The sequence below is a fragment of the Sciurus carolinensis genome, chromosome 17 (assembly GCF_902686445.1).
Source record: "Sciurus carolinensis chromosome 17, mSciCar1.2, whole genome shotgun sequence".
Classification (NCBI taxonomy): domain Eukaryota; kingdom Metazoa; phylum Chordata; class Mammalia; order Rodentia; family Sciuridae; genus Sciurus; species Sciurus carolinensis.
The window spans coordinates 5,394,216-5,418,598 of record NC_062229.1 but is presented as its reverse complement, the minus strand read 5'-3'; the positions used below and the strand labels follow the sequence as shown (position 1 = coordinate 5,418,598).

Here is a 24,383-nt window from a genome sequence, read left to right as displayed (position 1 = left end):
ACTCTCATTACTTGTAGTTTATCAAGGAAAGGGTACAGTTTGAAAGACCATCTCATTACCCTGAAATTCTAATCACATCTTCTGAAGGGCAAGATTCCTCCCCTTCCCCCTTGAGAACCACTCCTTATGTTAAGTGATTCTTCCCAGAAATTCTTTAATCCCTGAGATCTTATAATGCATATAAGATGTGCCAAGCACTTCTAGATCCAGGTCCACCATTTAACTACACATGTGACTCAACTCTTTACCTATCTAGTTCCGTACCAGGAAAACCAGCATAAGCTGTATCCATGGTAGCTCACAAGAGTGCTGTGAGAATCAATAAAGAACAGCCTAACAAAAGGCAGATTGGTAAATGTTTAAAATACCTAAAGAGCAGTACTGCAGGTGACTAAGAGCTAGGGTCATACACCAAGGGCTATACCCCAATGTAACTGTGTCTTATACTTGGCCTCAATTCTCTCATCCATAAATGAAGGTTACTCCTTTACAAGTTTAAAGCAGAGACTTGGCACACAGTAACTGTTGCAATAACAAAGTTTTCTACCAATAATTTTCTTGTGGGTTAAGGAAGGGAATAGAAGACTTAGGAAATTTTGTTACTGTAACAAAAAGATTAATAGAGCTCCTGAGTGTGTGCCATTTGTGAAAATGCATTGAGATGTTCTTTTATAATTGGTGCACATTTCCATATATATGCTGTACCGTAAGAAAACATTATTCAAAAAGGAAAGAAAAAAAAAAGGAAGGGAATGGATTCTAATGTGGCATCTACTGATTAGGTTTTAAAACTACCAAATAGAATCTTGGCTGATGAAACCTAGATATTGAACACACTGCAAACTACCAAAGGGACAACTCTGCTTTTAATTCATTATAATTTGAGAGTCCATTTGAGAACCCCTCAAAAAACCAAACACAGCAAGCTAATCTTTGCAGGCTAGTATTTCTTTCCCCAACCATGAATAAAACCAAAAGACAACGTGAAACTCTGGCAATATGCATTCAAATAACCCAAACTCCCAATCTAAACCAGAACACTCTGATGTGCTTCAAAATTCCTTGTCCCAGCAAAGCACTGTGGGTCCGGAAGTTGAGGCAGGAGGATCAAGAGTTCATAGCCAGCCTCAGTATCTTAGAGAGGTCTTAAATATAATGAAGTTGCTAAATAAAATATAACGAAGGGCTGGGGATGCTGCTCAGTGGCTAAGTGTCACTGGGTTTGATTCCCAGTATAAAAAAAAGAAAATTACTTGTCCCAACCCGGCCACACCCATAATCTCAGTAACTCTGGAATGGTGAGAAGAATCACAACTTCAAGGCCTTCCTGGGCAATTTAGCAAAACCCCGTCTCAAAAATTAAAAAGGATTGGGAATCAAGCTCGGTAGTAGAAAGTCCCTGGGTTCAATCCCCAGTGCCACCAAACAAAACGAAACAAAAAATCCTTTTCACCAAGCATACAATCACTTTTTTAAAAATTATTTTTAAGTTGTAGGTGGACATGATACCTTTGTTTTATTTATTTTTAGGTGGTGCTGAGAACCTAATCTAGTGCCTCAAGAGAGCTAGGCAAGTGCTCTACCACTGAGCTACAACCCCAGCCCTATAATCACTTTGTAAAGTAGTCAACAATACAAAGCATTGAGAATCTGGGTTAAATAAAACAATTCAAATATGTTAGTGTTATGGAAGCAGCAAAGGCCTTGATGCCAAAATGTCTCCCCTAGAGTCTTTGGTCAACTTGTTTTCTTAATTGTTTTAAAGTTTTCCCTTGGGCTGGGGTTGTGGCTCAGTGGTAGACAGAGTTCGCCTACCATGTGTGAGGCACTGGGTTTGATCCTCAGCAACACATAAAAATAAATGAAAAAAATAAAGGTCTATCAACATCTAAAAAGATTAAAAAAAAAAAAAAAAAAAAAAAAAAAAAAAAAAAAAAAAGCCTTCCCATGGGGATAGAGTGCTTGCCTCCTAAACTCAAAGCCTTGGGTTCATCCCTAGCACCACATAAACAAACAAAAGCTTTCTCAATGTAAAATAGAGTTAACACCAACAGTACCTCCTCAGAAATCTATGCTAAATATTAATTTTTATTTTTAAAACAACTACTCCACACAATAAGGGGGCACTAGAGAAGAAAAGAGGTACTATGGATTAGACAAAAGGGGAATAAAGGGAGGGGAGGAGGTATGGGGGTAGGAATAATAGAATGAATCGGAAATCATCCTATGTGCATACATGATTACACCACGGGTATAACTCTACATTGTGTACAATCAGAAGAATGAGAAGTTATACTTCATTTACATACGATGTGTCAAAATGCATTCTATTGTCATGTATAGCTAGAACAAATAAAAAATAAAAACCACTCCAATCAGGGAGTACATCAAGTCACTAACTTTAAATACTGTATTTAAAAAAAACCAAAAACTAAATCATATTACTCCGAAATAAGTATTTCCCCCTAAATAGACTAACAGACTAATTCTAAATCTTAACTTTAAATAGGACACATCTGGTCAGGTACAGTAACAACACTCCTTTAATCCAAGCAGTACTGGAGGCTGAGGATCCCAAGTTCAAAGCCACCCTCAGCAACTTCACAAGGTCCTAAAGCAACTCTTGAGATCCAGTCTCTAAATAAAATATTAAAAAGGGCTGGGGATGTGGCTCACTGGTTAAGCACACTGGGTTCAATCCCTGGTATCAAAATAAATAAATAAATAAAAATAAAAATAAATAGGACACATCTAATCAAAATGGAAACCACTCCTCTCACATCCAGGATAGAAGTAACTACAAAGCATGCTACCCAACCAGGCAGGGTCCTCCATCATGCTTGCTGGCTGCCTTTCTGGTCTATAGCATATCCCTATAACAGTGGAGATGTAAGTCAGAAGAGCAGACTTCTACTTTCTTCCCATTTCTCAAAGACTTTCAAAATAAAAATCCCAATTCCTTAGCTTGCAATTTGGTGCCCACCAGCTGGCCCTCAGTGCTCCAACCTTCTGCTGTAACTTCAGTTTTTTTAAAAATAGAGCATAAAGCATAGGGCTGGCAGTGTATAAGTGCCCACTTAGCAAGCATGAGGCTCTGGATTCAACCCCTAACACCATAAAAAAGTCTTCTTAAAAATAAAGCCAATAGGGGCTGGGGATTTAGCTCAGTGGCAGAGCACTTGCCTGGCATATTCAAGGCCCTGTGTTCTATCCTCTACCCTGGGGGGGAGGAGGAGACCACAGCCAAATCCCTGGTCTTTGCTCAATGTCTTCTCTGCCTCTCTTCAATCATCATTTCTCTTCCTGGGGGAGGACATCCAGGTTCCCAAAGTAGGGGAGGGCTTCTTCATGCTCCTTACCAACCATCTTCTAACAGCCTAATTACTACAAAATGCCAATCCATGTAACTCATCTTGGGTATGGGCTTCTAAAGAGTTTAACTTCAACAACTTTTATCATGCCAGATGTGGGTGCATGCCTGTAATCCCAGTGACTGGAGGCTAAGGCAGAAGGATGGTAAATTTGAGGCCAAACTCAGCAACTTAGAACCCTGTCTCAAAATAAAAAATAAAAAGGGCTGGGGATGTAGCTCAGTGGTAAAGTTCCCCAGGTTTAATTTGGGGGGGGGGGGGGGCAGGAGCTGAAAGAAAGGAACACATCCCTACCCAGTTTCCAAAGTAAAGTGGTGCTGGGAATAGAGGAAGTTTTTCTCTGGATTTCTATAGGACCAGTTGACCACAGTATATTCGTTTTGTTTCTGCCCATCATTCTTTCTCACCAAAAAGAGAAAGAACCTGGATTTTTCCCCAGATTTCTACATTAAGTGCTTAACTACATTCACTTTCTCTTTTTTTAATTTATTGTAGTTGTCTATGGACCTTTATTTTATTGACTTATATGTAGTGCTGAGAATTGAACCCAGTGTCTGGCACATGTCATGCAAGTGCTCTTGACCACTGAGCCACAACCCCAGTCCCTATATTCACTTTAGATCCTCGTAAACTCATTAAGTTTCACAGGTTAAAATGTGGAGGAAAGGCAAATTTATAGAGAAACAGAATGTATTAGGCATTATCAGGGGTAGAGGAGGTGTGGAAAGGGGAGATGGGGGATACTGTATTAGTGTTTACTGGATACATTTATATTTGGGATGGTGAGAAAGTTCTGGATTCAGTGGCGAGTTTCACAACATCACGAATGTACTCAACTCCACTAAACTGCACACCTGAAACTGGAGAAAACAGCAAATCTTATAAATGGCGGAAATGGAAATCCAATCAATGTGTGCCTAGTCTTCCCCATCCTCCACGTTTGTCAACTGATCGTAATCTGAATGAGTACGTTTCATCCGGGCACAGGTTGACGCTATACTTTTAAAGAAACTTTAAAAATCAAGAATTCTAAACAAACCCCCAACTAGGACTCGAAAAGCAGCAGTCTGGAATATTTTCCTCTGAAACTAAAATAAAGAGGTTTTTCTCCCCGCATTTTGTTTGTTTCCACGGCTGAACAAGGAGCAGTAGGTCCAGTCTCTCCACTAAAACCTACTGCGCACCTGGGGAGAAGGCGCGCGGTCCGGTGGCAAACTTGAGCCGGGGCCAGAGCCGGTTCCGAGGGACGCCGCCCGCCAGGGGCGGGCAGGAGCCTGGCCCCGGCCTCGCGGCCCTTGGCGACACCTCCTCCGCTCCGCTACCGTTTACCGGGAATGACCGCGCGAGGCCCAGCGCGCGCACTCCCTCCCCTCCCCCACTTCACGGGTGGGAAACTGAGACCCCGGTGGGGCGGCGGGGGTAGAAACCACGCGTCCAAGGTCACCAACAGGCGGGCGTACCAGCGGGCCTCGGACTCCGCGGTTCTCCGGCTCCGGGGCCCGCGCCATCACCCCCGCGCGCAGCGGCCGGGCCTGAGGCCTTGCTGGAGACGTCTGACCCGGCCAGGGGGAACTGCAGGAGTTGAGCCGCGACGCCTGGCGGTAAGGGGTGATCCTTGCGTGCTCCTAGGGCCGCGCGGCTCCCCACCCGGTAGCCTAAGCCACCCCCACCCTCGGCAGGGGAAGACCGGGGACGAGGCCGCGCCGAGGAAAGGCCGCCAACAGACCTAACGGAGCCGCTGCCGGCCACCCGGAGGGAGCCCGCCCCGGGACAAGGACCCAGGAAATACTTACCCCTTCGGGCCCGGAGCCCCGTTGCCGCTCGGCACGCCGGGCGCGCCACTCTCCTCCTCCATTTTGGGCTCCGTCGCCGCCACCTCTGCCGCCGCTTCGACCCCTGCCGCCATTTTCTCCGCGTCTGGGCTTTGTGTGAGGGAGCGGGCTGCGCGGCGCTGCGCCTGCGCGCTCACGTGACCCGGACCGACCAGTAACGCCTGCGCGCGACGCGATCGGCTCCCGCTTCCTCCCCTCCCGCCCAGGGCCACGCCCCTCCCCGGGCCACGCCCCCGCCGGGCGCAGGCGCAGACCGACATCTGTGGATTCATTCATTCACGCAACAAATTTGAGTTAAGATACTTACCCGACGCTCCGCCTGCTCTCCAAGTCCTGTAGGGGAGGCATCTGTCTCCCCTTCACAACTACGTGTACACACCTGGACCTAGTCACGCCCAGCTTTCTGTAACCAGAGCTGGGAGAGGGACAGCGAAAGTTCTGCCTGGAGGTTCCTGGAAGGTTTAGAGGCTTTTTTAGAGACAAGCTAACACCAAATTAAAACTTTCTCCTCAATGTAATTGAAACTATTAGAAGAGACATACAAAGGAAAAGGTTTTTTCTCTTCTCTCGTGGCATGATCCGGGGCATCCTTACATCATCTCCCCAGGGGCACCACACTTCAAAGCTGGTCTGAGGAGAAATGGGTGCAAGACTGTGCAGGGAGGCAAACAGCTGAAACCAGGAGGGAACTCAAGGACCAGCAGAGCTAATGTGCTTGGATATGATCCTGTATTTCTGCACACCATTAGCGCACCATCCACCAATGCCTAGGACACTCTGCCTACCTCTCTGATCCCTGCCCCTCAATCATACTGTTCCAGCCACAAAGTTCTCTAGTCTGTTGTTCTACAGGCCAAGCAAGTTCCAGCCTCTTCGTCTATGCACTTCACAAAACGAGCTTTCCCTTGCCCTCCCAATCCGGGCAGAAAGGGTTTTTCTTTGTCTGCACTTGAGCTATGTATCAGGCAGGAATTTGTGCAGAACACAGAAGTGCCAGGCACTGTACTAAATCCATCAAGGATGTATAACCTTGAACAAGTGATCCATTGCTCTGATGCTCAGTTTGCTCATCTGAAAGTAAGGTTAATAAGAGAATTCGGAGAACCCACGTTTAGGGGCTGCTCTGAGCATTAAATGCAGGCCAGTGTTGAGCCCTGGCATGCAAAAAGTGCTCAGAAGTAGGTGCTATTATTAGCATGACCACATTCTGCTTCTTTCCTGAGTCATTATGGGAGGTGAGGCACACAGCTTAGCAGTGGGGCACAGACCTGGGGTTCTCAACTCAGTTTCCTAAGGCTATAGAACCTCAAGAGTTTTCCTGCACTGGGCTTCAGTCTTCTCACCTGTAAAATGGGGATAATAACAATTCCTTCCCCCAGAGGGTGATAACAAGAGTCAGAAAAGGGAAGGATTTCTGAGAAGGCTCAGAATTGCACCTCATCCATGGTGACCCTTGGTGAGTATGATAGTATCAAGATTATTTAGTGAGTATAAAGAGCCCAGTATAATGTCTGGAGCATGGGAGATGCAAAGTGAGTGGAAACTGTCCTTAACTATCTTTTTCTTTTTGGTGGTGCTGGGGAGCGTAACCCCAGGACTTGCACTTGCTAAGCATGCACTCTATCACTGAGCTATGCCCCAAGCCCACATATATTCTTAGAATCATTTATTATATAACCTACTACCTGCTCTTCACTTAAAAAGTCAGACGTTGCTTCTTCCTGAGTACTACATAATGGATCCCTCAAAATAAGACACGCATTTTTTGTTCTTTACCTCCATATAGTCTCTCACTTTGAGTGATTTAGAAATTTAAGTGACAAGTTCATTTTGTCCAGCAAGGGCTCCTTTTATTCATTCAGGGATGGGTTTTTGAAACGCAGTGCAACTTTATAAAGTCAAGGGTGCCAGGAAAGCAAGCCTACCAGGTGCAAAAAAGCAAAAGAAGCTTGCTGGAACCTTCCATCCCCATGGGCACCCTTGATGCATGGCCACATCTGCTGGCCTAGGAGGTGCCAAATGGACCTCAAAATGAGATCAGGGTGCCTGCTCCGTCTGAAGCTCGGGACCATGTCCATCTGTCCTTGTTGTGAACAACAGTGTGCAAAAAACCTAAAAATATATTCACATAGGATCACTGAATAGGCTCCACTTGGCATGGCTCTTGGCCTAAGAAGCATTCTGGTCATGCAGGAAGGGTCGGGCAGTTTCTGTCCTTCCAAACACCAGGGCATCACCAGCTGCCTCTGGCCTATCTGCTGCCACAGGGCCCCTCCAGCCTGGCCTTCACACAGGTGTCTCCTCTGCCACCTTTTTCAGGAGTCCGGCTGCCAGCGGGGAGTGGTGGGGATCCTCAGAGCCATCTGTGTCCTGGATCTTCAGGCGCACTTTCTGGTTGGTCCTTCTCCACTCAGAGTACAGCTGGCAATGGTAGCGGAAAGAGACCTGCGGGGCAGTCCTATAGTGGGTGAGCAGGCCAAGGCAGCCCCTACTCCCAGAGAGGCAAAGGGCCCCATGGCACCTGCCTTAACCAATCCAAGGCCCAGCTCCCATTTTCGGGAGCAGAACCAGCATCTGGGCATTTCTCCTAGGCTGTGCACGCAATCACCTATTGGCTCTCCTGGGGATATTTTGCTTGAGCTTTGGTCCTAAAAAATGAGAGACCCCACCCACCCCAGCAGGAAGCAAGGCACTCCCTTTCTGTGTCTGGTGGGAGTATAGCAATACAGCCTTTTGCAAGGGTTTAATGCCAATCAGTCACAGAATTACTAGAATTTGGAAGCAGTGAAGATGATCCTTAATAATGGTGGGGCATCCAGACAATGAAATATTATTCAGTACTAAAAAGAAGTAAGCCATCGAACCACAGAGACATGGAGAAACGTTAAGTGAACATGACTAAGTGAAAGAAGCAATCTGAAAAAGGCTATGTACTGTATAACTCTACGACACTGTAGAAAAGGCAAAACTATGGAAACAGTAAAAAGGTCCATGGTTGCCAGAAGTTGTGGGGAAGGAGGGCAGGCTGAATAGGTGGAGCACAGAGGATTTTGGGGGCAATAAAGATAAGCTCTATGATACCAGAAAGGAGGAAACACCATATATTTGTCAAAGCCATAGAATGTACAAGTGAGTCCTACTGTGAACTATGGACTCTGGTGACAAGGATGTGTCCGGGCAGGCTCCTGACTGTTACAAATGGGTCACTCAGGGTAAGATGCTGATGAAGGTGGGAGGCTGCACAAGTTGGGGGAAGGAGTTGATATGTAGAAGTGCCAGTATTTTCTGCTCCATTTTTCTATGAGCCCAAAGAATGCTCTAAAAAATAAAGTCTTTTTTTCAAAATTAAAAAGTGGCAGTGGTTTATACCCTTTGACCAAGTAAGTTTTCAAGAAATAAACGCAGGGTTGGGTGTAGCTCTGTGGTAGAGTGCTTGCCTAGCATGAACGGGGCTCTGGACTCCGTCCCAGCACAACCAAGAGTAAACAAGGAAGTAATTGCACAGGTGGTGACACTGTTCAAAAGAGAAAAAAAAGCGGGGGGACACACACACACTGGAAAGAATTCCAGTGTCTGTCAAAAGGGATTAGTTAAATAAATATGGTACACCAAGAAATGAATAACTGCTGGGTGGCTGCCTTTTGTTTTCTGAAGCATGTTAGCAAAGTGAAAAAAAAAAAAAAAAGCAAAACAGTACTTATAACCAGTTTCAACCTATTTGTGTCAGAAAAAAATACAGTCACATGTCACTTAATGATGGGGATACATCCTGAGAAATGCATCGTTAGGCAATGTCATCATTGGGCAAGCATCACCAAGCAGGCTGGCACAATATAAGGCCAGGATGGCATAACTAACTAGGCAATATAAGCTTACAGGACCACCGTCATATACGTGGTGTGTTCTCCAAAGAAATGTTGTTATGCAGCATATAACTTGTATATGCTGGTGGATACACTGACATCTACTTCTGGAAAACAGGCTTGCTAGTATGCCCCTATCGTCACAGGTGCTGGAGAGACTGAGGCACCAAGCCCAGGAGTTCAAGGTCAGCCTGGGCAATGCAGTGAGATCCTGTCTCTTAGAAGAGAAAAAATCTTGTTTTGCTGGCGCTAACACAACCCAGAGCCTCCTGCGTGCTAAGCATGTGCTCTACCTCCGAGTTACACCCCTAGCCTGGAAATACACTTATGGAGGAGACTACCCCACAGCTGAGAGGGTGAAATGGGCTCTCACTGTGTTGTCCACACTGGCTCTGAGCTCCTGGGCTCAAGCAACCCTCCACCCTCACCTCCTGAGTAGCTGGGATCACACTCCTGCCTCTTGCTCAGTCTCTGCTCCTCCCTCTGCCACCCACGTCACCCTCTGGGCACTGAAGGACTCCACTCAGGACTGGTGACCACATGCTCTTGCAGCCTTGAAGCAGAAGGCTCACACCTGGCCTGGGGCTTCCCTGGACTTTTGCCATGCGTAGAATCTAGAACTCCACAAAATGCACAGTGAACTGAGGGGACAGCTTCCACCCAGGACCACCTATACAGGCAGAGACCTAGGAGACCCCCAAGTCACTGATCAAACCCCTGGGCCAGCTGCTCGCAGCTGGAGCCCCCCAGCCGCCTGCTCCCTGGCTGGCAGACTCACCAATGTCCAGAGGACATAAATGGTGAACAGGGCGATGGTGAGGGCAATGAGCCCCACGGCCTCAAGCCGACTGTGGAGCCGGAGGTGGTCCTGGGCACCACGCAAGCACAGCCAGCCCGAGATGGCAGCCAGTGGTGTGATGAAGAGGAAGCACACCATGTCACAGCACAGTGTCCGCTTCTCTGTCCGAGGCCCTGGATCCTTCAGCCACTGCAGGGAGAGAGACGGGGAGAAGCAGGATGTGGAAAGGAGCTGCCGAGGGGCCCGAGGCAGGGCTCCCGGCCTGGACCTCCCTCTGTTTGTTTTTTGGGGACTGGGATTGAACCCCAGAGCACTCTGCCACTGAGCTGCATCCCTAGCCCTTTTTATTTTTAGACAGGTCTCCGAAGTTGCCCAGACTGGCCTCCAACCTGTGGTCCTCCTGGCTCAGGGTCCCCAGGAGCTGGGATCACAGGTGTGCACCCAGCTAGTCTGTTCTTTCTTTCAAACACCCGTTCAGCCAATGGTGAACAATACCGGTTACTTCTGCCCCCATTTTACAGAAGGGGAAACAGACATTGAGGAGTTAACTTGTTTATACAAATTAATACAGCTGTACAGCTTTCCCTAATCCAAATCCACAATCAAACACCTTCCAAAATCTGACACTTTTGAAGCGCTGACATGTTGCCATGAATGAAAAATTACATACTGTGAAACTTTGTTTCATACACAGAATTATTCAAAATATTCTATGAAATGAAGTGCAGGTTATGTATACAGACATAAATGAAACACTAACTGCATTTCTTGGATCCCATCCCTGAGACATCTCATCATACGTATGAGTATTCCAAAATCCAAAAATCCAAAACTCCTCACGTAAGGGATATTCAGCCTATAGTCCACAAAGCCAGCCAGGACTGGAACCCAGGAAGTGTTGCTCCAGGGCTCAGCACTCTTGGCCACTCTGTCACATTACCTTTTGCAAATGATGAACCAAGAGAGATGGACATTGCTCACAAAATTAGTGAGTTGGAGAGAGAGAGTCCCTGCTCTCCCTTGCAAGCAGGGGAGGTATGAATGGGGTGGATAGTCAGGGAGAGAAAGGCCTTGATGAGGAAAATGGAATGAGCAGAAGAATGGCAGTGGGGTACAGAGCTCCCTGTTGCAGAGCAGCAGGTGCAAAAGCCCTGAGGTAGGTGTGGGAGGCCTAGACAAGATGCACTGGGGAAGAGTATTATTTAGCTGGAACATGAGGACCAAGGAGGAACAAGAGGGGGTTCAGACAAGGACTGGACCTTCCCTCCCAGTGTTCTCCATGCCCAGCTCTCAGGTGGGCCAGGGGCTTTTCTGGGGGCCCACAGCCTCCTCAGGTCACTAGGATGGCCCAGACTGCTCTAGGGAGCCTCCTCAGTCTCAGGGTTGGGTCCTGCTCCTCACTCTTCAGCCCAGTGACGTTCACTCTGTAGTTCTCAGCCACCCATGCCAGGCGGGGCAGGTTCTAGGAGAGTAGCAGCAAGGTGCTGCCACACCTGGGATGTCCCATCTAAATCTGACCCATCACGTGCAGGCGGAAGTGTCCAGGTGTGGGTCCAAAGTCTGGAGTGACTGCAGCCACCTCCTTTCAGGCCACTCTGCTCCTCTTTTAACTTGACCCACGCCAGCCTTTGTCAGGAGTACTGAAGTCTTCTTGGCCTTGGATCCCTTCCACTGGCCGGGTCCTCTGCTGGCGCTGCCCTTCCCTGGGCTCTCTGGATTCCTGGCTCCTTTCATCCCTCAGGTCTCAGCTTGGGGTTCGCCTCCTGCCAAGGCCTCTCTTGACCCCCAGGTTGTTGTCACCTATGTGCCCCACCCCCAGCAACACGCTTCCGAGCCATTTCATTTGATTGCCTGGACTTTCATCTCCATGAGCACTGGCCAAATAAGTCTTGTCAGTGGCTGGGTCCCCAGCTCCTGACACAGCATCGGGCACACTGGAGGTGCTCAAGAAGTACCTGCTAGCAGGAGAGTGAACCCGAACAGGGACAGGTACAGGCTGGGTGGATCTGCAACCTCATCTGGTCCCCCAGCCCCATCAACGGAGTCTGCCCCAGAAGGGAGTATGGAGGTTCACCCGAGGGAGAAGCTGATTCCCCAGGGCAACTCCTGCCCTGTGCCCCACGCCTCCTTTCCTTCCCTCCCCCACCTCAGGCTCCCAAGGGTACCTCTGTGAGAGGTCGGGGCCGCTTTTCCACTGCAAACTCCGTGTGGCACAGCTCGCAGTAGCTGGTGTTGGATGAGGAAAGCCACTTCTCCAGACAGCTCCTGTGCACAGCGCCCAGAGTGCCGGTGCAGCCACATGGAGATAGCAAGCTCTCCCCATTTGCTCCCTCATGGCAGATCCGGCAGAAGGGACAGTCACTGGATTGTAGAGATAGGACCCGTAAGCAATGATCGGGCTTTCTGCCTACACCTGCTTCACTACCCACTCTTAGATTCTAAGCGCATCATTGCCCTCACATTGCCATTTGTTGAACTCCTATTCATCCTTCAATACCTAGCTCCAAATAGCCTCCTGTTTGGGAAGCCGTCTCAGACTGCCACAAGAGGAATGAGGTACTCCCTCCCCAGGACTCCTGTGACATTTTAGGCTCAAGGTGAGTATCTTGTATACCTTTCTGCCCAAAGTTCTCTCCTTCAGGAATACCATCCTGATTATCCTGGGCAACCACCCACTCTCAACTGCTGGTCCTCAAGGACCAGGGCACAGCTGATGACACCGTGATGACCTTAAGCCTGAACAATCAGAACACCACACATCCCAGGTTGTCAGGGGACTGACTCAGAGGGCTTGTGTGATGCAATCAGAGCCACCAAGAATCAATTTCTCAAATTATTCCCCCCACCCAAACACCAAAACAGCAAGGCTGACCTAAGCGTACAGCTGTGGATGATACCAGCAAGAGGAACGCGGCACCAAGATGCAGGGAAAGATGGAGTCCTATTTATTTTGTTTCATCAGTACTGGGGATTGAACCTAGAGGTGCTCTACCGCTAAGCTGCGTCCCGGGCCCCTATAATTTTTATTTTGCAGCAGGGTCTCACTAAGTTGCCCAGGCTGACCTTAAACTTGCTGCCTGCGCCTTGACCTTGGTCCTCCTGCCTCAGCCTCCTGAGTCCCTGGGATTACAGGCGTGTGCCGCCACGCCTGGAGGGGAAAGGCAGATTATTAAAGACATCATTAGAAACCCTGGATACAGCCACACCTAAGGCCATACTAAGAAACCTGCATATCCATGGAGAATTGCTCACCAGCTCCTCTGACCCTGTGAGGGGGAAAAAGGACAAAAACCATCCACAGAAAGCTGCCTTGGGAAAGTCTCCAGCCCCAACCTTGTCTCTGGGGACGCCAGGTCCTTCCTGAAGCAGCTCAGGAGGCGGAGGTGTGGCCTCCAAGGCCATCCAGGCATGAGTCATTGTTTTCCAAACACTTCTGCCCAGCAGCAGAGGTTGTCAGGAACACACAAAGGACGCTGAGTAGGAGAGCTGTTTTCCAGATAAGCCAGTTTCCCTCGGAAACTATTTTCTGTCCCTTTCTCAGGCTTTCCTGCTATGGGATGGGGCCTGGCTGCTTTCAAAAGAGCCAAGTACATCTGCTTTCTGTCAGCCCTGTCCCCAGGCTGCCATTCGCTCCTGCAAAGTCAAAGGGTAAAAGGTCTGCTCCTTTCCAATCCCATGTACAAAAGTTCCGAGGAGAGAAGCCCTGCTCCAGAAACCAACTCAGGGAAACGGAAGTGGAGAACCTCAGTTGGGAGTTTGTTCTGGGAAACCCAGGAAAACTTTGGAAAGGCATTCAGAGAAATGAGAAGGGGGGTGGGTAAAATTATTGATTGAGCACTTACTGTGTACCAGGTACTATTCTAAGAGCAACATCAGGATTAATTTGTCTCATTCTCACAATGAGCAGGTAAGGAAGGTGCTTGATACAGTTTAGATCTGCACTGTCTCCTGAAGGTTCCAGTGTTGAAGACTTGGTCCCCATTGCAGCCATGCGCAGACAGGGGCTTTTGGGAAATAACTGGATCACAAGGTTCTAATCACCTCAGTGTATTAATCTATTGACAAATTCAAAATTCAATGACATTACTGGGAAGTGGTGAAGACTATGGGAGGCGGGACCTAATTTGAGGAAGCAGGTCAGTGGTGTGGTGGGGGCAGGTCCTGGAAGGGTGTATCTTCTGGAACAATACTTTATTTAGAGGCAGGGTCTTGCTAAATTGCTTAGGACCTCACTAAGTTGCAGAGGCTGGCTTTGAACTCACGATCCTCCTGCCTCAGCAACCCAAGCCACTGGGATTACAGGCGTGGGCCACCACACCCAGCTTGGAAGGGTATATCTTGATCCTGGTTCCTTCCTTGCTCTATCTCTCTCTGCTTCCCAGCTGTCATGACCTGACAGCTTCCCTCTGCCACAGCCTTCTATCATGGTGTTCTGCCTCACTCAGGTCCAAAGCAGTACAACCGGTTGACCATGGACTGAAAACTTTGAAACTGAGCCATAGTAAATCTGTCCCCCTCTAAGTTGTTCATGTCAGGTATTTTGATCACAGTAACAGAAAACTGATTATGGCAGTACTCATTGGGCACCATTTTACCCCAGATGGTAAAACTGAGGTACAGTGGCATTCTGACTTGTGTGAATGCACACAGTTAAAAGTCTACAAAGTCAGATTTGAACCCAAGAAGTCTCGTTTGGGGGTCTGGGCACACTAGGCTGCTATGCAGCACTGCCTCCTGCAAATGACAGGTAAGAGAAATGGCTTTGTTCATGAAATTCTGGCAGCAGAATAAGGCAAAGGACACAGACAAGAAGGGAATGGGACAGGAGATGAGGTGAGACCTCCACAGACCTGGTGCAGCTGCCCGGTGAGCACTCCAGGAACAAGGAAAGGACAGTGTGAGGGACAGAGAAAAATGAAGTCCCAGAAAAGAGGGCAGCAAGGGAAAGGGCAGGCGGAGGGCTGGGGTTCCAAAATGCTCGGGGCAGCTTCCAGAAGGGTTGGGCTCACTCACAGCCTGTGAGGCAGACAGCCCAAGATACAGAAAGGCAAAAGGGCCCCAGATGCTGAACCCGAGCCTGTGGGGGCTGTCCTGGGTCATGGAGACAATTCCTCTATGGACCTTCCTCTTTGACCTCTGCAGGTTTCTGAGTCCAAAACTCTCTGCCCTGACTAAACCTCTGCCAAGGTCTTTGCCATGTGCCCCAGGATTTAGAGTCTACTCAAAGATATATGAAGGTTGCACATTTACAGTCATGGAACTGGCCAAGGTTCTGGGTATGACATCTTTGAGTCTTGTGCTTACTGCTCTCGGTAGCAAGCAGAAGCTTCCCAGGAGAAGTTCTAGAGTCAGCAGTGGGGTGTTGGCTGGTTGTCTGCAGTCTCTGCCAAGCCCAGCCATCCAGCAGCAGGGGAAGGACCCCTGTTTACTCTTGGGAAGACTGGTCAGGAGGCTGGAAGGAAGGTCACATTCCCAGATGCTGACCTTTGGACAAACAGGGTCATTTGCTCTGTGGAAGTCTGTACTGAGCACCTCCACCCTGGACAGGCTTGAGTTGAGCTGCTTCCAAAGGCAGGTGGGAGATGGAGAAAGGAGAGCCCTGAAAAACTGAACTGCACTGCAGGCAATGAAGTCAAGGGGCAGACCCAGGACGGCTCTGTGGTCTAAAGGTGCCATGCTATCCTGACCACCAGTCACACACCGACTGGGCAGGACCCAAGAAACAGCACGAGTTGACCAAGGATAAGAGCAAGAACTGCCAGACTGCTCACTGGGGTCTCAGAACTGCAAGAGAAAGTGCAGCCCTAGGTTCGAGCCTTAGTTCTGCTCATGACCTTGGCAGTGACCACCTCTCTTGAGGCTTCAGTTTCCCCAGGTGTAAAAAGGGAGAGTAGCACCTGAAATCCCATCGACTCAGGAAGCTGAGGCAGGAAGATCTCAAGTTTGAAGTCAGCCTCAGAAACTTAGGGAGACCCTGTCTCAAAATAAAAAATTAGGGCTGGAGACGTGTCCAGTGGTTAAGCACTCCTGGGTTCAATCCTCGGCACCAAAAAAAATAAAAAATAAAAAACAACAGGAGAGTGGGCCAGGGTGGGGTCACTCACTAGATCAGCACTTTCCACATACACAGTTCCTCAGAAATCCCACACAGGGACATCCCGCCACAGTAGGCCTCCTCCCCTCTGCCCTGCCCTGGCGGCCCTAGCTGGGAGGCCTGGAGCCCAACAGGGGCCCCTCACTCCAGCCTGGCTCTGCCAGCACAGACCCTTTCTGCCTCCTTTTTGTTTGTACGTATGTGGAGCTGGGAATGGAACCTGAGGCCTGAGCATGCTAATCTCAGGCTCCACCACTGAGCTATATATACACCCAGCCCCAGGGGTTCTAACGGAAATGGAGACTGTAAGCCAAAACCACAGAGAATGCTCAGGAGGAGAATACCTGATCTGATCTGGGACAACCGGGCAAAGACTGAGGGAGCAGCCCTTAGTTCCCTTCCAAGGGCAAGTCAAGGATTCGGTCTGCTTCTTGTAATTTTACCTACTTACTTGTTTTTGCAGTGCTAGGAATGGAACCCAGGACCATCACATGCTATGCAGGCACTCTACCACTGAGATGTATTCCCAACTCCTACTTATTTTTATTTTTGCACAAAATGCTTATGAATGAGTTCTAACACTACCACACAGATGAACCTTCAGGACATTATGCTCAATGAAACAAGTCAGTCTCAGAAGGACACCTCTGTATGATTCTATGCACAGGAAGCCCCTAGAATCATCAGATCCACAAAACAGGAAGTAGTATGGTAGGAGCTGGGGGCAGGGGATGGGAGTTCCTGTTTAATGGAACAGAGTTTCAGTCTGGGAAGACGAGAGAGTTCTGTAGATGGATGGTGGGAATGGTTGAACAACAATGTGAATGTGCTTAATGCTCTGAACTATATATTTGAAAGTGTTTAGAGTGGTAAGGTGAATAGTATATGTATTTCACCACATCAAAAAAAATCAGGAAAAAGGAGCCTATTTATTAAATTGTATGAAATAAACATGATAATATGTAAAACTCGAAAAACTGAAAGAAAAAAAATCACTTACAATTCTATTCTCTAGTCAATTTGGTGGCTATTATAAATCTAAGTGAGTTAAAGTAGATCTAAACATCTATAGCATTGTACTGTGGCACACACCTGTAATCCCAGCAACTCGGCAGGCTGAGGCAGGAGGATGGCCAGTTCAAAACTAGTCTCAGCAAAAGCAAGGCGCTAAACAAAATACAAAATAGGGCTGGGGATGTGGCTCAGTAGTTGAGTCCTCCTGAGTTCAATCCCCATTACCAAAAAAAAAAAAAAAAAAAAAACAGGCTGGAGATGCTAAGTCCACGGTACAGTGCCTAGGATTCCACACCCAGTTGTTATCACAAAAAAATTAAAATATTAAAAAAATGTTCATGGGGTTCCCTTAAACTCTTTCCTAGCTAAATGCACCACCGAACACACCTTAGACCCAGCTACTTGAAAGGATCACTTGAACCCAGGAGTTTGAGGTCAGCCTGGGCTGGTAAGGCTCTATCTCTAAATAAATAAATAATCCTTTCCCGAGGAACTGATAACAAATTGGCAAACTACACAAGTTGAGCTCACAGAAGGGTCTGGAAGATGAGCCTCACACTGAGGTTTGTTTTTGCTTTCGTTTTGTTGGTGCTGGGAATGGAACAAGGGCTCACACATGGTAAACACAGGTTCGACCACTGAGCTACATCCCTAGGTCCTCATGCTGACTTTCAAATACAGGTCGTTCCCAACTTAAAACAGTTTGACTTAAAATTTTTCAGCTTCACAATGGCGTGAAAGCAGTACACATTCTGTAGAAATAATCGTTTGAATTTAACATTTTCATCTCTCCCAGGTCCTCTGTCCTGATGCTGGGCAGCGGCAGTGATCTGTGGCTCCCAGGCAGCCCCACAGTCATGGGGTGAACAACAGAGACTATACTATCCTGGGCACACCGTTGCTAAACATCGCAGCTCAGTAGGTTAGGGGGATGCAATACGTTTTAACTTGTGACATTTTCAACTTACGATGTGCTTATTGGGATGTAATCCCATTATTGATCAAGGAACATCTGCGCATTTTATCAAATGTTTACTAAGTGGCAAACCCCACTTCCTATGGATCATGGCATCATATTCTCAGAACAACCCCATCAGGAAGGTGTCTCTATTTCAGAGACATGGTGGTGAAGTAACTTCTCTGGGGTCACTCCAGGAGAGACAGAGGAGTCCACTCAGATGTGTACGTACACAGCTTGCATTTCTCTGCTCTCCTAAGCTGGAGTTACTGGCCAACGCATAACCTTCAGATTCTGCATAAGAATCCGGAACTTGGGGCCGGGATGTGGCTCAGCAGTAGAACATTTGCCTAGCACATGCAAGACCTGAGGCTTGACCCCCAGCACTGCCAAAAAAAAAAAAAAAAAAGAATTATCTGGAATCTAGCCTTTTCCTAAACAATCAGACCTGGCCAGCCTGTCTTTCTGCTTCCACGTGGCACTTACTATTTGGGCTCTCCTCTTTGGTGTATTCACCGCCTGGCCTCTCAAAGTGTTTGGACTTCTGACCCCAGGCTGGGAGGAAATCACTCAGCACAGAGAAAAAAAAGGGGCAAAGGCCAAGACACTACAGTCACCACTTACCTTGGTGTGTCCAATGCCCGGATGACAGTTGAAAGGAGCCGGCCATCCCTGGAAGTCACCTGAGCCACATACTGAGGTGGCCCAAGGCCGGTGGCCTCCACAACTTTGGAGAATGCAGGGCTGCCAGAGCAGTCACACAGAGAGCCAGGGAGGTGGCAGCAGTCGCCTGTCGTCATGGCCACAGGGAGCCCTGTGTCCTCAGGGCCTGAGGCCCATGGTCCCAGAAGCCTGAGGAGAGGCCAGCAGGAAGATTAAGGGCAAAGTTAGTGAGCCCAGTGGACTAGGGTTTGATTCCCCTCTTCTCAGCTCTAGGGACTATGTACAAAGATGTCCCTCTTTGAACCTCAGTTTGCAAGATCTGTAAAATGGGGCCTTAAGGGGGAACTGTGAGGACACTGAGATGGCACATATAACTTAGTCCAGGCCTGGCAGACTATGAGCAAGGTTACATTATCTCTCGCTTTCCTAGGAAAAGCCAGCCAGGTCTCACCTCCAAAGCCGGAAGGCCACTTTCCACACACATCACCTTTCCAGACATGGGAACAGCATCTAACACTTATCAAGGACCTACTGTGCATTGGGCCCTTCGGGCTCTTTCCAGGACCAGAACTATCCTGTGCCTGCCTACCATGTAAGACTCTTAGGGCTGGGCTTACAGCAAGGAAGCCCACCTCTGACTGGAGCAGAATGGAGATAAGAACTTGGCCTCACACACCAGAATGGTGAGTCCCTTTGACTCTTCTTATTAACGTTTTTTTTTTACCTTTTTCGAGTGTGTGTGTGTGTGTATGAGTACACACACATGCATGTGTGTGGTTTGGAGGCTAGTACCTGGGGACTCACAAATACTAGGCAAGCACATTACCACTGAGCTACATCCCAGTCCTTTTTATTTTGAGACAAGGCTGTACAGGCTTCCCTCAAACTTGTAAGCGTCCTGCCTCAGCATCCTGAGTTGCTGGGCTTAGAGGCATGAGCCACCATGCCTTGCTGGTCCATGGTTTTTTGTCGGGTTGTACACACCTTGAGACCTCAGGTGACCAAGGAAATGACAGGCTGGAGAGGATGGTGGCTGCCTCTGGCCCCACCAGGCCAGTAGCTCTGAGCTATGCCTTGGTCCCCGAGGGAAGTCTATGGGAGACAGTTGGAGCCTCAGGTAGCAATTCTGAAGTCTGCTCTGGTGACTACAGCAGAATTCTAACCTCTGCCCCTGGGTCTGATCAGCAAAGAGGAAGCATAGGTGGCCTCCCCACTAACACAGCAAGACTTGGAGTAGGGCTTCCCGATCCCTATGCATGTTTGCCTCTGAGAAAATCATGAAAGTAACAAAGGTCTCTAGAGAAGCTCCCTCATTGCCAGTACAGGTGCCCTGGAGCCAAGATTCTCTGTTCCCAACTTGTCCAATCCCTGGGAACTTTGTCTCCATGAGCTAAGGTCCACCCTGCAGCAATCCATATAGTATTCAGAAATCCCAAGAGAGCAGTCAGTTGGGCACTCCTTGAAGTCACCCCGCACTTCAAGTTAGCTTTGACCAGCCACTGCCTGTCAATGTTTGAGACCCAAAAGAGGAGTAAAAGCAGCGTACATTGATTGACTTTTGAGGTTGGAACAGTCGCTCTGCTGGCAGATCAGTGCCTTCTGAAGAGCTCAGCCGAAAACCCAACATGCCTCCAGCCTCCACAGTTGGGCCACTGTGACTAGATAAGCACGTATCAGCTACAGGCAGGAGGAGCCTTGGAGGAAGGCTGCATGTCGGAGATAACATCCGTCAGGCAGGCCTGCCACAATGTGTATGCTGCTGTCCCTCCCAAGTGCTTACAACAGAACTCCTCGCTCAGAGATCAGCGAGAAAGCCACCGGACACTCCAGGTGAATGCATACAGAAGGCAGTCCAATCCTCCTGCTCCTTCAAGGGTCAGTCTTAGCATTTCTACACATAGCTGGGCAATACAAGAACCATCGCAGCCCCTGATCAAGGATTGATCAGGATTGGGCACTATGCCAAACAATCTGCCCATGGGTTAATCCTCTCATTGAACTCAAAACAGTTCTTAGAAGCGTCCCCTTCAAAGGTCACTCCCTGGAGAAGCCTTCTCTGACTACTCTGGCTAATGTGCCACTGGTGTCCACACTGCTACCTTCATGGCATGAAACCCTCTCTGAAACGGACTCTTTGTTCAACTTGTTTCACCATCCCTGTTGTCCCATACATCGGTGAACTCTGGAGAGGAGAGACTTGGTCAGACTTGCTCCCTGCAGTCCCAAGTTCCTGTGTCTGTCATAGAGCTGTGCACACATTGTTGCTGCATTTGTTTCTCAACACAGACTGTGAGAACCTGATCTTGTGATCCTCAGGCCCTGGCCTGCCAGTCGTGGTGAGAATCAGAAATGTTCAGAGCTATAGGTCCAGGCAAACCACACAGGCTTGGACTTCAAAGGGGCCAAACTTGTGACTAGATACAAGAATACGGAGGCTGCAAGTTAGACTTAGCTCTGGAGCTGCTGGGATGAGCAAGAAAGCAGAATTTCTTGGGCACACTAGGCGCAGTGCCCAGGAAATGAATTTCATAAAATCTTTACAACAAATCTATGACATAAGTTCAATGATTACCTCCATTCGACCAGTGAGGAGACTAAGGCTCAAAGAGTAGCACCTACTTGCCCAAGGAAGGGACAGTGCTAGGATTTGAACTTAGTCCAGTGAGTGGGTCTGGGCCTTAAGAGACCTGGTTCTTTAAGTCATGGTTCTACCACTAATGCTATATGTCCTAAATCCAAGTTGCTTTGCTTCTCTGGGTCTCATCTTTCTCCTTTGTCAAATATGCTGATGGAGCTAGTCGATTAAGTCTGTGAAGGGGTCTCCTGAGAAGAAACCTCCATGCCTGGCCTACCTTTGGCTAGGCCTGCTTGGGATGGCACTGGGGCACCCAGTCTTTTCCATGCCTGCCCCACCTCCTTTTCCTAAGGGCAGGAAACTGAAGAAAAAGCAATCAGAGGGACTTAACTCCCCACAGTGTGATCTTGAGCAGCTATATCACTCTCTTAGACTCAGTTTTCCTACCTGTAAAATGGGAGTTCATATTGATCCCTAGCTTGTCAACCAGTAAATAATAAGAAGTCAATTAGCTCTAATTAAAATTACCATCATCAGAGTTGTTCGGAAGGTTTCATGAGAGGACACAGTCAGCACCTGGAATGGTAAGTGCTCCAGGTCTGGCCAGGTTCACCATTATTATTTTTTAGGACAAATGTAGAACCTGTCAAATGCACTTAGTGCTCATCACTCACCACAGAGAACCTCCTGTGTGCCCTTCAGCACTTCAATGGTCCTGCTTCAGAAGCAAGATTCTAATCCTACCTCTACATCTTATTTACGTTGTGACCATGGGCAAGAGACTTAACTTCTCTGACCCCTGACTTCCTCATCTGTGACAGGAACCATTTCTAGCACTTACACTGGTTCCTGAAGGATTGAACGAGCAAGTTAATCGTGTAATTTCTGCCAACCCTGTTTTGTGCACCATTTCAGCACAGTGCACTCTGTTCGAGCAGCTTTATGCACACTGCCTGGCGCGTTATAATATTTACTACTTTTCCGGCAGAGCCCCTCTGAAGAAGGAGGTTAGGGAAGGGCAAGTCGCTTATTGACCGCCTACTGTGTGCCAGGCGCTTTACTCACATCAACCTCCTGAGTCAGGTTGGCGCTGGGATGACCCAATTTTACAGACTGGGAAACCGAGGATCAAAGAGGCTCCTACTGTGTGCGGAGGCCCGGAAGCCTCCCCATGCTCTGAGATGGAAATTAAGGTCTCTGCGTCCCAGGGGAAGGATGAGGCCAAGGGTCCGAGCCTGTCCCGCCCGGGGGCCGACCTCGGGCCTCGAACCCGGGATCTGGGACCCGCCTTCGTGCTCTGGCCCCACTTGCCGTCCCGTACTTACCTGATCCGCGGCCGGGCCGGGCGGCCGCGCAGGCCCCTCAGTTCGCCCTGGCCCGGGTCCCAGCCCGGCCCGGCCCGTCTGCGCCGCTCGCTCGGCTCCGGCCGGCACCTGCGTCCGGGCACCGCCCGCCGAGCCGACAGCGCCGCGGGCCAATGACGGCTGCCTCTCTCCTAAACTGACCAATAGGCATGCACGTCCCGCCCAGGGAGGCGGGGCCGGAGGCGACGGGGACGTCCTGGGCGGTACAGGCCCCGCGGCGCCGCAGCTGGTGGCCCCGCCCCCGTCGCGTCCTGGTCCCGCCCCCATCCCCGGCTCCGCCCCTTTCCTAGCCTGGGCGGTAACGGAGCGGCCTACGCCACCTGCAGAACGGCTCGGTTGTAAGTAAATAAGACTTACAGAATTAAACTTGACACTTGCCAAGTGATTTGTAAGTGCTCATCACCTTCCTTACACTTCTCATCGATCCCGGCGGTGGAAGGGACCGTAGGATCACTTTTCACAGAGAAGAAACAGAAGTCTAGCGGGCTCAGGAAGCTGTGGAGCACCCCAAAGGCAACTTCACTTATCTATCATTCATGCATTCACGCAATAGATCCATTCGAAAGACAGCAAACATCAATAGGAGGGACTTTAACGAGCCAGGCACCGTGCTAGTCGCTGGAGACAAATATTAACTAAAACAAATCATCCCCTCATGGGCTTCAATCTAGTGAGAGGACATTGGTAATCAATTTTTTTCTTTATTTCTTGTAGTGCTGGGAATTGAACCCAGGACCACGTGCATGCCCGGCAAGAGCTCTACCACTAACTTACATCCCCAATCTTACTATTTTTTAAACCAGAATATTAACTACCTTACTAATCCTTGAATTGGGGGGTCCCTCCACTAGAGATTGAACCCCGTGGTGTTCTACCACCCAGCTACATACCCAGCCCTTTGTATTTTTTATTTTGAGACAGGGCCTCTCTAAATCGCTGAGGCTGGCCTTAAACCTGCAATCCTCCCACTTCAGCCTCCCAAGTCACTGGGATTACAGGCATGTGCTAATATGCCCCTGCCAATTGAAATTCTTAAAGTAATCCATTATTAATTACAAATGTGATACATTGTAGTAAGGGAAGGATATCATGGTATGAGAACGTGGAATAATATGAGAAGCTAGGAAACATTTTCCTGAAAAAGCAATTGAACCAAGCACCACGTGTGGCACATGCCTGTAATCCCAGTGACTTGGGAGGTCAAGGAAGGAGGATCACAAGTTCAATGCCAACCTCAGCAATTTAGCGAGGCCCTAAGCAATTTACGGATCCCTGTTTCTAAATAAAATATAAGAAGGGCTGAGGATGCAGTACAGTGGTTAAGGTTAAGTGCCCCTGGGTTCAATTCCTTGTGCAAGAAAAAAAAAAGAAGAAGAAGAAGAAGAGAAGGAGCAATTGAGCTAACATCTAAGATCTGAGGAGAGGTTACCTAAAAGAAAAAGAGGAGGAAAGAGCCCTGGACAGAGTGTTTGGGACATGAGAAACCCTAAGGTAGTTTGGAAAATTACCCTCTCCCCCTCCTACACTGTACTTGTTAAATATATAAATCTTGTCAGTTACTTCGGTTACATGCTGTTGTGTTATACTGGCCTGTATTTTTTAACAGGAAGATAAATCATAACATTTGTTAAATGATTACCTATAGGGCCGGGGGTAGCTCAGTGGTGGAGCACTTGCCTAGCATCTGGGAGGCCCTGGGTTTCATTCACAGCACCCCAAAAGCTTCCCCTTGTCTCAACCTTCTTTTCTTTGGCAGGGGGTGCCAGGAATTGAACTCAGGGGTACTCAACCCCTGAGCCACATCCCCAGCCCTTCAACCTTCTTGAATACACACGGCAATTACAATGGTA

General features: G+C 48.6%; 2 protein-coding genes across 2 annotated transcripts in view; both read right to left on the bottom strand.

Annotated features, from left to right (window-relative positions):
* Nucleotides 1-5,324, bottom strand: part of Hnrnpm (heterogeneous nuclear ribonucleoprotein M) — a 42,563-nt gene extending 37,239 nt beyond the window's left edge. The window contains 1 exon segment of the mRNA XM_047530232.1: nt 5,165-5,324. Coding sequence (XP_047386188.1) covers nt 5,165-5,277 — 113 coding nt within the window. The 5' untranslated portion in view covers nt 5,278-5,324.
* Nucleotides 5,325-5,505: 181 nt separating this feature from the next.
* Marchf2 (membrane associated ring-CH-type finger 2) lies at nt 5,506-22,635 on the bottom strand. The gene is made up of 6 exons (XM_047530233.1): nt 22,495-22,635; nt 18,556-18,783; nt 12,031-12,226; nt 9,845-10,054; nt 6,980-7,648; nt 5,506-5,655 (listed from the first exon to the last, which is right to left on the bottom strand). The coding sequence occupies exons 2-5, from the start codon at nt 18,729-18,731 to the stop codon at nt 7,490-7,492; spliced, it is 741 nt and encodes a 246-aa protein (XP_047386189.1). The 5' UTR covers nt 18,732-18,783; nt 22,495-22,635; the 3' UTR covers nt 5,506-5,655; nt 6,980-7,489.
* Between the last annotated feature and the right edge of the window lie 1,748 nt (nt 22,636-24,383).